This window comes from Convolutriloba macropyga, chromosome 15, assembly GCF_964194025.1.
Source record: "Convolutriloba macropyga chromosome 15, txConMacr16.3, whole genome shotgun sequence".
Lineage (NCBI taxonomy): Eukaryota > Metazoa > Xenacoelomorpha > Acoela > Convolutidae > Convolutriloba > Convolutriloba macropyga.
In genome coordinates this window covers 6,963,126-6,974,618 of record NC_134482.1, presented here as the reverse complement: position 1 = coordinate 6,974,618, position 11,493 = coordinate 6,963,126, and the positions used below count along the sequence as shown (strand labels likewise).

At 38.0% G+C, this 11,493-nt stretch overlaps 1 protein-coding gene across 1 annotated transcript in view; it reads right to left on the bottom strand.

Moving 5' to 3' along the window:
• Positions 1-397: 397 nt before the first annotated feature.
• LOC142354026 (uncharacterized) overlaps positions 398-11,493 on the bottom strand; it is a 15,066-nt gene continuing 3,970 nt past the window's right edge. Inside the window, exon 3 of the mRNA XM_075406290.1 lies at positions 398-766. Coding sequence (XP_075262405.1) covers positions 409-766 — 358 coding nt within the window. The 3' untranslated portion in view covers positions 398-408. The remainder of the gene's footprint in view (positions 767-11,493) is intronic.

Sequence of the window (11,493 nt, the reverse complement as noted above, 5' to 3'; positions counted from 1 at the left end):
GAGCCCTGTATAACTATAAGATCATCATTTATAATTTTTCCCTGACAACCGGAAGGTTATTCAAATCATATAGTAATAATTCCTTATAGCATTTCTAGTATTTCTTCACTCCGGCTTACTCTGAAAACCTGTGAGACAAAAACTAAGGTATCTCAAAAATATTCAAATTTGGCAACATTTTTACTAATCAGCAATTATTTTTTATAAATTTCATATCAAAAATATATTTCAGCTTCAAAATTTGCTTTTCATTCCCAAATTAATGTGAGTTTTGGTTTTCTAACTCCAAATATGTGATATTTTAGGATAATCACCCTTGAATAACATCTTAATTACTGAAATCAAAAATTCATTTCCATTCGAATTGGGAATGAAAAGAAATTGTTCCAATTTTTCATTTTTGTTAACTCATTTGAAGACAAAGCCAGAGTCTTCCGAGCTAGAAACGCTTTCGGTTGAACTCAATGACCTTGAAAAATTTCTAGACGGAGACTTTGAACTTCCGCTTTTGTGATAATTTGAATAGCTTGAGGACGAAGAGGTCGCCGAGTTACTGGGCAGTTTTGGCAAGGAAAACGTGAAGAAGTCGTCTTCGTTTGGAGGTGACCTTGACATGACATTGTTTGAGGTCAAGGTCAAGGTCGAGGCAAGGTCAGAGAGGTCTTTTGTGGAGGGTGGCGCCCGTTTTCCAAAATCGACGCCGTTTAATGTTGGCTTTGATGGCAGTACTGAGTTTTCTCCAAACGGGGATTTGAGTTTGCGACACCTGAAATTAGTTCAAAGCATGATTCTGAAAGTTGAAAGACCAATGTTAATTTAACCAAACCACAGCCAAGGGTGCTTGGCTTGAACCTGTTTTTGGACACCAGGTGTTGATCCATAGTCTGTACAGGGCTTCGGTCACGCCTGGGGAGGGGTGGTCTTACCAGAGCCGTTTTCAAGTATGAACAGTCTGATCAGCGCCGATTTTTGTCTCTTTGATAAACTGGAAGTCCCGGTTTCAGAACACCAGTAGCTCCGATCAGAGAGATTTTCTTCTGACGTAGACCTCAAATTGGGAGCCAAAAAGTGAAGAGCAATCCTATTAATCTAGGTTTATATGTTCAGATTGATAATTAGATATATTAATGATCAGATCACCATCAGTACAAAATTGTAGGAGGAGGGGTGGGTCATTATTCACACCGATGAAAGCCCCCAGCAAATAACTGCATGTTGGTTGATACTACAAGAAATTCAAGTGTGATGTTGCTGAATTGAAAGCTAAAATTATCGGAGCTCAAATGGGTTCCAGAATTTTATTAATATCGTTTTGAGTAACATGGCCGAATGCATAAAAGCAGATATCAAAATTTGAAGATTGGAAGACTAGAAAATTAAAGGTAGCAGTTGTTTGATATGATCAAAGTTGCATTTTGACTAGGTTTCCGCCTGTAGAGGTAACGTATTCGTAACAGATCAGATAAAACTATGAAGAACAGAAATTTTAAACACAATGCATGAAAAACTTATTCGATGTGAAAGTTTTTTGCCTTCTAATTTAGTTAATTTGTGATATCAGGGTTGATATCTGATATTTACCAATTAATAACTTGGATTTGATGGCTGTTTTTGGTGCAATCGAAAGTGATGACTTTGTTTCTACTTTAAAGCTAAAAGCTTTCTCAAATACAAAGTGTTCAATGCTTTGAATTTGGGGGTTAGCTTAAGAACTCAAATCGCCAAAAATGTGAAGAAATTTTAGTGAAAGCAATACGTTGATACCTAAAAGTTCACTGACAAGATTTACGAATGTTGTAAGTTTAATCCATTTTTCATGTGTTCATGTGTATAAATAAGCCCATCTTTTCTACAATGATTACGGCACGCTTTGCTAAATTTGCAGGTAAAACACAAGTCTCTGTCACGAAAATAGCATTTCATATTTTAATACAAGGGATATTACTCTATTTGAAAGTGAATTCCGAAAAATGATAATTTTTTTGCTTAGCTTTGGGTAATTTAAATTCACATATGTTGACCAATCGAATATGGCAAAAAACTGTTTATCTGCCTATTAGTGGAGGCATTGTTTTTCAATGTGAGAATCATGCCAAACTTTCACATTTCTTGCGGAAATGGAAGTCTACGTTTATTTTTGAATTTTACCAGAAATTGTGTTTTTCCGATTTTTCCGGTTTTCTTCAATAGTATTTTTAGATAACAACTTTAATTACTTTCTCAGGAAGACAGCTTTTGTGAGCGATATTTTTGGATAAAGACTTTTTCTCATTACTTCACGGGCATGACTGCTTTTGACCACTTCTTATTCTTGACTAGTTTCAGTTGAATTAGAAAAAGATTTCGGCTTGTTTAAAGTTCTTTTTCAGAAGTTATCGCCACCAACATTTTGTAATGCATGAAAAGTGCTCAAAACTATGCCTCATTTTTTGCAATAAATTGCTGACACATATTAGTTTAAATTGGTGTTTCATGTAGGTGTTCCGAAAAGTTATTCAATTGTTCAATATTTTTAACATGGAGCAGAAACTTTATAATTAGCGCTTGGTACTTTTTGAGTTTACTTTTTTTACTAAAAAATGACCAATTTTTGATTTAAGATACGCGGTTACAAAAGCAAATCTAGTCTAAAAGATTGATTCATGATGATATCCAGAAAACTGTTAAAATGTTTATTTTTAAAACTACTCGTCACACAAGATCTTTAAAAAATCGTCAAACCTGTCACTTTTGTCATTGTCGGTCAAACTTAATATTTTTCAAATATAACTGTCAAGAGTGGTTACCCGGAGTTTGGTGGCAGAGTAAATCAGTGCCAAATCAATCTAGAGACATTCTGTTTTTTTAGGATGGCCAGTACTCTGTATATGTCACAATTAAGATTGGCCAAGAGCAAAGTTTACTACATGGAAACAAATATGTTTAGCTTAACTCCCGTCACTAAGATTTGCTTTATATGCGAATTGAACTTCCGCACTATCCTGTATATAAATTGTGTGTATGCTACTATAGTAATTACCAGTTATCAGCAACAAAAGTATGTCTCCGATCAGCGGAGACTGAGTTTTGAGGTATGAGTAATTTTCAGAATGTTCAGGATAATTTTAGCCTGGGCGAATTCCATGACATCAATATAATCATAATGAGGAAAAATTGCAGATAGAGAAACTAAAAAAATTCCGGAGATGCAAGGTTTCGGAACTGAATTAAGTGTCGTGGTCGATAACACGGGTCAAAGAATTCAATGAGTTGAATTTTAAATTAAATTTTGAACTGAAATTATACAAAAATTAGCTTGTATTTATAGTGGTTATCTATGCGAAAATATACAGAAAAAATTTAGATTAGCTAAAAATATTTTACATGATTGGTATGTGAATAGACCTTAACTCCGAATCCCGGAGGTTATTTTCTATTTTCATCAACATTTCATGAGAATCATATATGGCTTGGGTACAATCGAGTTCATTAGTTGGAGGTCGGTGGATGTTAAAATCAGGTTTCTGTTGGTGGGAGAATTTGCTTCTGTTGGTGGGTTTCTGTTGGTGGGAGAATTTGCTTCTGACATATGATTGATAGGTCAATAAGATAATTATAGCGCCAAAACAAAATTAGAATTGAGTTTAGTTTTGTGGCCATTACTTATCGACACAGCAATAAAGTTCGTCAGGTAAGTTCTTCTTTCGTTTTTTGAAACTTTAATAAGGAAAACTTCTAAGTTTCTTGATGTTTCTTGGAAAACATCACATCCTTCCTCCTTTTTTAACAAGTTTGTGGGTGTAGGTTCTCCAAATCTGTCGGGTTGTTTTCTGTTTCTTGTTGATGTTCGTGAAGGCTCTGAGGTTTCGGGTTGTTGGTGCTCTGCAGATGATGTGGCTGCAGAAGCTTCATCTTGAAGTGAAGGTCCCACATCTGTACTCTGAAGTTGTTGTTTTGATTGAGATATGGTCTCCTCCACTGGTGGTTCAATTTTCACATTGTCCTCGTCTAGTCTCGCAATTTGGTTGTCGCTCACTAGAATAGTCCGTGCTGAGTTTTCGGGCTGTATGAAAGATGTGTTCAAGCCCTTCCTGATGATGAAGGTAGCAGGAACTGTCTGTGTGTTTTCGTTGGCCTTGAATCGAATGGGTTCGCACAAGTCGAAATCTGCTATTGCTGGTAGTCTCACTCTGCGTCCCAACAAGAGTTCAACTGGAGTTTTGCTACTCGTCTTTGAAGTGTTGCGTTGTGTCATCAGTGCCCTTTGCAGGAATGCTCCAAATGACACATTAAGGTTGGGACTCCACGCTTGAAGTGCCCGCTTCACTGTCTGAACTGCTCTTTCAGCTAGTCCATTAGCTCTTGGATGATAGACGGGTGATTCTATTTTCTTAATTCCCAGTGATTCACACCACTGTTTAAGGTCACCACTTACAAATTCTGGACCATTATCAGAAACTAAAGTTTTTGGTATTCCGAATCTTGCAAAGATTTGACTAAGCTATATTTTAACTGTTTCTGATGTTCTATTTTCCGCGGGTAAGGCTTCTATCCAACCACAACACGCGTCAACAATTACTAAGATATTGCCTTGGTCCTTAACATAACCCCAGTCCATGTGGAGCCTTTCCCAAACCTCGGCTTCTGGCCACGTAGAGACCGTTTTTCCCAGGCTAGGCCTGTTGAATTGACAATTCTTACATTTACTAACAAAGTGTTGAACGTCTTGGGTAATGCCAGGCCACCATGCTATCATTCTGACTGATGCCTCAGTTGCATTCTTTCCGGGATGTGTCTCATGCGCTTTTGCCAAAACCAAGTGTCGTAGTTTGGGTGGAATGAAAGGAACAACACCTCTGAAGATGATCCCATTATGTAAAGTAAGTGCATCTTTCTGTTGTTCGAATCCTTTTTCCGCTTCTGAACATTGTTTCCAATTGCCGCTTTTGATTCGTTTCATTATGTCCTGGAAGAGTCTTTTGTTCCAAGTTCAGTTTTGATTTCTGCTTGGGTCACCAAGTCACTGTGGGCGAAATAGATGTTATTGATTGCGAAGCACACTCGATCGTTGTCCGATTCATCTTCGCCAAAATCCATTCTGCTCAAAACATCTGCATGGGGTATCTGCTCTCCTGGTGTGTACGTCAACTCATAGTCGAATTCCATTAGAGCTATTGCCCATCTTGTGATTCTCGCTGATGCTGTCTTCGGGATCTCCTCGTGTAGTCGACTCTTGACTGCAAGCATTCTCCTGTCGAACTGCTCCTTGGTAGTTCCATACACCAATACATCGTCTTGAAAGATCACAACACCTTTAATTCCTTTGAGTGTTGATTCGATGCAATTCTGGAAGATTGAAAAAGAGTTTTTCAATCCCTGAGGTAGTCGGTACATCTTGAACAGTCCCTGAGATGTGTTGATTGTGCATATATCTTTAGCTTCTTCGTCAAGTTCAATTTGATAGTAGGCATCTGAGAGGTCATATTTGCCAAAGTATGAGGCCCCATATAGGTTGTGGAGGATCGTCTCCATGTCCGGTATTGGGTAGTCCTCATCCATGACCTTGCCATTGATGTGCACTTTCAAGTCCACGCAAAGTCTCAGTTCTCCACTCTTCTCTCTCTCTGCCACACCACTGGAGATGCATTAGTGACTCCTCCTGGCTGTACCGGTTCAAGGATGCCTTGTCTGACCATTTGTACCAGCTTCTCTATGACCTTGTCTTGAAGAGGTAGAAGTATTTTTCTGGCTTTGCAGAACATTGGCTGTGTTCCTGGTATCAACTTCACATGAGCTTTGTAACCCTTCACAGCAGGTAGGTGCTCGGCTGTGATGTTGTTCACGCCGTGCTTGGGTAGAAGGTCTCTACCAAGTAGTCTAAATTCTTTATCAGACTGCACAACTGCAAGTTGTTTTTGGGTGAGCCTGCTTCCGTTCCACTCAACGTCACAGGTAAGCGATCCCAGAAGCGTTAATTGATGACCATCATAAGCTTCAAGATGTCTTATCTTACCATCCAACTGACATTTACCAAGCTCAGTCCATATTTTTGATGATATCACTGTGCTATCTGCAACTGTGTCTACCTGCATTTTTACTTTGCAGTTATTTATTGAGATATATTGCCATGTCACAGACATGCTAAAGATTTGTTCTTTAGTATAAAACATTCCCATCTCCGATGCTGGAGATGCTTGCTCTGAAGAAACATTTTCTCTTCTTCGCAAAAGTTATTCTGTTTATTGTACTTACCTGAAATTGGTTGGGGTCTGCTTCTACACATTTTTGAGAAGTGTCCCACCTTTTCACAGGTGTTGCATTTTTTACTTAGCGCTGGACAGGGTCTACTAGAGTGTGGCTTACCTCCACACCTAGTGCACATGCTGTTGTTTTTATTAGCCGTAATTTTTTCATTTGGTTTTCGAAAGGTCTTTTTGAAGTTAAACCCAACTTCTTCTTTCACATTAAAGGGCTTATTACCTGATGAAGAACTTGCAAAAGCCATTGCTTGACTTCTGAACTGTAAGTTCTCGGTCATTTCAGTACCCGACATTGCTGGTTTTGCTTTAATACCGTCTAGTAGTCTAAACTTTGCTTCAGGGTCCCTCAAACCTGAGATAAACTTTATTTTTACCAGCTCCTCTTCGGGGTTGGCCGCTGTTTTCAGTTTTTCGAAGTCACAATAGCGTGCTTCTTCTCTAAGACGTGCTAGGAAGTCGTCGTTTGACTCCCCAACACCTTGTATAACGGACAGAAATTTAGCCCTTTCTGCCGTTACTACTCTCTCTTTAGGAGAAATTTAGTTTTGAATCGCCAATCTGATGTCTTTATACGGAGTGTCTGTCAAATTCCTAGGACTCATTAGGCTCCTAAGTTTAATAATTGCATCTTGCCCGCACATACTAAGGAAGAGATTGGTTACTTGTAGGTCCTGTACAGTACCGTCGTTGTTGACTTTGTCCTCTTTCTTCTCTGCGCGACATTTATTGTAGGACTGTCAAATTCCTAGGACTCATTAGGCTCCTAAGTTTAATAATTGCATCTTGCCCGCACATACTAAGGAAGAGATTGGTTACCTGTAGGTCCTGTACAGTACCGTCGTTGTTGACTTTGTCCTCTTTCTTCTCTGCGCGACATTTCGCCACAAAAGACATAATCCACGCAGTATCTGATTCTGCCTTCTGTAGATCCAAAATTTGTCTGTCTGTAGCTGGTCTGGACACCATTGTCGTGGTCGATAACACGGGTCAAAGAATTCAATGAGTTGAATTTTAAATTAAATTTTGAACTGAAATTATACAAAAATTAGCTTGTATTTATAGTGGTTATCTATGCGAAAATATACAGAAAAAATTTAGATTAGCTAAAAATATTTTACATGATTGGTATGTGAATAGACCTTAACTCCGAATCCCGGAGGTTATTTTCTATTTTCATCAACATTTCATGAGAATCATATATGGCTTGGGTACAATCGAGTTCATTAGTTGGAGGTCGGTGGATGTTAAAATCAGGTTTCTGTTGGTGGGAGAATTTGCTTCTGACATATGATTGATAGGTCAATAAGATAATGATAGCGCCAAAACAAAATTAAAAATGAGTTTAGTTTTGTGGCCATTACTTATCGACACAGCAATAAAGTTCGTCAGGTAAGTTCTTCTTTCGTTCTCTGAAACTTTAATAAAGAAAACTTCTAAGTTTCTTGATGTTTCTTGGAAACCATCACATTAAGTATTTACACTGAAATGTGCTGGTTTTGCACTGAAATGCTCTGTGACTTAATTCCGGGTGACTTCTAGCAAAATTTAAAAATTCTAAACTTCTTAGAACACATAGCAAACATAAATTTTAGTTATGGTTATGATTCATGCCTAAAGGCAAGTCAAAAACCGTCATTAAAAAAAACTCCGTCAAAGAATGATCTTTTCTGAGGTTTACAAAAACAGCCAAAAGTGTCATACTGTAAAACGAATATTCAAATGCAATCATTTGCGGAGTTTGAAAGCATTCAAAAACGGCAATTTCCTAACAATAGAATATAAACAATCAATTCATATGGAGATAAAATTGTCTGATATTGTCATACCGGTAAAAAGAAAACGGAATTTTTCTGAGCGTTTTCTGAGCGTCAAAAACTATAATTTTCAGTGTTTTGGTTCAAAAAGTCAACTATGGTCAAACTGTTATCTACATTGCCAGAGGTCAGAAACAAGGGTGTGCTAGCTTAAAAACCAATGGAATGAAGTGTAATATACACGTTCCCATAGTGTTAAATCGAGAAAACTTTTTGCTCTTTGCATAATTTTGGTGCGGTGACAATTATTTCTGACTCAGAAATGAGTGCACCAAAAGAACCAGCACTTTACTGCTGAAAACAGCGATTAAAGTTTATTGTAGTCACATACCGATTGACTTGATTGTTGCTTACGCACGTTCACCTATAATCTTTACGCATTTGTTTTTGTACCTTTTACAGTTTTTATGTATATGGCGTGTCTTTTAATCAATAGATCGTATTACAATGAGTTGAAAACCGTTATGTACTCACGTTTATTATACTCATTATCGAATATTATTCACAATTTGTTACGCATGTTATTACACATATTTTTCGGGTAGTTTGAGCTGCTTACGCAATAACAATTATTCGCTGTAGTTTGTATGACAGCGCTATGAGCCGTTTTCACTTTTGAAAGGCTAGTTACTTCAAATTGACCTCGCGTAATTTGATATGACTCATATAAAAAATGATTTTAAGCTATGTCACTTTCGGAAAAAAAATTGACTGAATATGACTTACTATTGTCACCAGTCGGTTTTGGATGTTATCTTGCAAGATTAACATCCGTCTAGCAAGAACATGACAACTGATTCTTGCGAAAGTATTTGCATGGTTAGCATTTGATGAACATTTTTGAGAAGCCATGAAACTGCAAACAAAAAACTCAAACGCCAAATAATGGCATGCTAAGCATATGAAGCGAAAGGCTGTTATCATTTTTTTTTCAAAAGAACATATGTTTCTCCTCAATGAGAGAAAGTAAGTGCAGAACAATGACATGAGCTGTAGGAAAATCTGAGGGCGTAATTGCCCGGGTTGAATTTTTCCGCCCAAAACGATGTAAGAGTGAGGCTGCAATGGGAGAATTTTTTTAGGAGAATGCAGCTCAAAACTCTTACATCTTTTTGGGCTGCATTGGGCTTCCAACGGGGGTAAAATGGTGTAAGAGTGAGGGTAAAAATCAAATTAACCCCCACTCTTACATCTTTTTGGTCTGTCAGGGAGGGTAAAACGATGTAAGAGTTCGGGGTATTTTCTCCATTACCCCCGAACTCTTAAATTGATTTACCCCCCTTGACAGACCAAAAATATGTAAGAGTGGGGGTTATTTCGTCTTTCACCCCTCACTCTTGCACCATTTTACCCCTGTTGAAGCCCAATGTAGCCCAAAAAGACGTAAGAGTTTTGAGCTGCCTTTTTTTAAAAAAATCCTCCCATTGCAGCCCCGCTCTTACATCATTTTACCCCCTCAACTTTACATTGTTTTAGCGCTCAAACCTGAAGACTGCAAGTCTTGAACCCACAACCTCTGTACCCTCGGCTGCGTCGCCTTAAACTCCAGATCATCAATGCTTTTCCAACCCTTTTCAGTCTATATATATGAATAAAACTTGTTAGAATTGCCCCCTCTCAACAAAATACCCCTCATTCTTACATCATTTTACCCCCTCAAAACAAATTACCTGCTCACTCTTACACCATTTTTCCCCTTTGGCAGCCCAACTCTTAAATCATTTTACACCCTCTCAACAAATTACCCCCTCACTCTCACACCAATTTACCCCCCCCCCCCTTGGCAGCCCAACACTTACCTCATTTTACCGCCTCTGAAGAAATTACCCCCTCGCTCTTGCACCAATTTACCCCCCCCCCCTCTTGGCAGCCCCACTCTAACATCATTTTACCACCTCTGAACAAATTGCCCCCTCACTCTTACACCATTTTACTCATTGCAGCCTACTCTTACATGACAATTTCAGTCAGGGGGTAATTTCTCAAAAGTCCTCCGATTGCAGATTGCAGCCCATTGCAGCCCACTCCTATTTGGCAATTTCAGTCAGGGGTGGGGGGTGGGGTAATTCCTGAAAAGTCCTCCCATTGCGGCCCACTCTGACATGGCAATTTTAGTCAGGTGGGGTCTTTCCTCAAAAGTCCTCCCATTGCAGCCCATTGCAGCGCACTCTTAGATGGCAATTTCAGTCAGGGGGTAATTCATGAAAAGTCCTCCCATTGCAGCCCATTGCAGCACACTCTTACATGGCAATTTCAATCAGGGGGTTAATTCTTCAAAAGTCCTCCCATTGCAGCCCAACTCATACATCATTTTACCCCCTCTGAACAAATTACCACCACACTTTTACATCAATTTAACCCCCCATAGACGAATTACCCCCCACTCTTACAACAAAATGGGAGGATTTTAGGGCGGACATTCAACCGGGTGGTATTAATAATTAAGACAATAATTTTAACAGAAATAAAATTTAAACGTGTAACTGTTCAAATAAATCGGAAAAACCAACAGAAAATTTCTAAATTTCTAAGTGGGTGGAGCGTGTACTGTTTAATGCTACAGTAACAACTTATCCTTTGGTACATGAAATTAAAAAGGTATTTGTTTTATGAACAATTTAAAAATTGTCGCAAGACACGCTCAACAATAACTGAAATTATTTTGAAGGAAAATGAAAAATTATGCGCCAAAATGAAATATTAACAAATAAGAAAAGAGCTCAACCGGAACGAGTTTGTGAGAATCTTCTAAGATAAACTTCGTCTTGCAAGACCTTGCAAGATTGACATCTTTCTGCAAAAATCTTCCAAAATAACTCCAATTTCAATTCACTACATAATTGAAAAATATATGTTACCGAAAAAGGAACAATGTTTTTATTCCTTCAACATTTGAAAATAGCTTATTAATTGAAGCTAAAAACTTAAAACAATATTTTCATGATTTTTCAAAATTTCACGATAAATGCTCCTAATGTATGTCAACAATATTAACGAATCAGTGTACTTTTCGGTAAAATAATTTGAAACATTTTTTCCCAATACCAGCAAATGACAGGACATTTCAAAACGGTGATTATATAACCGTTCTCGAGTTTTATTCTGCATAAATTATATCTCATAAACCCCCCTTCTCTTGCTCTTTTGGTTCCTCAAAACTCCATATCTGTAGCCAAGACGTTTAACTAACAGGGTTTTAATTCAAGTTGTCTATCTAACATACACTCAATCTACCTTTGGCGTTGCCATCAATCTTCGATCAGTTGAAGACAAAGAAATAACATAAAAAGAGAACCTGAAACTGATCAAAAGTTCATGACGGTGTGAGAAGGTGAGAGTGATTCAAGAATTCTTGAATCAATTGTCATACCTGAATTCCCGTGAATCTTTTGTAAGGAATGGTTTTTGATTTGCAGTAAAAGCGGTCTTTTCGTTGAGAT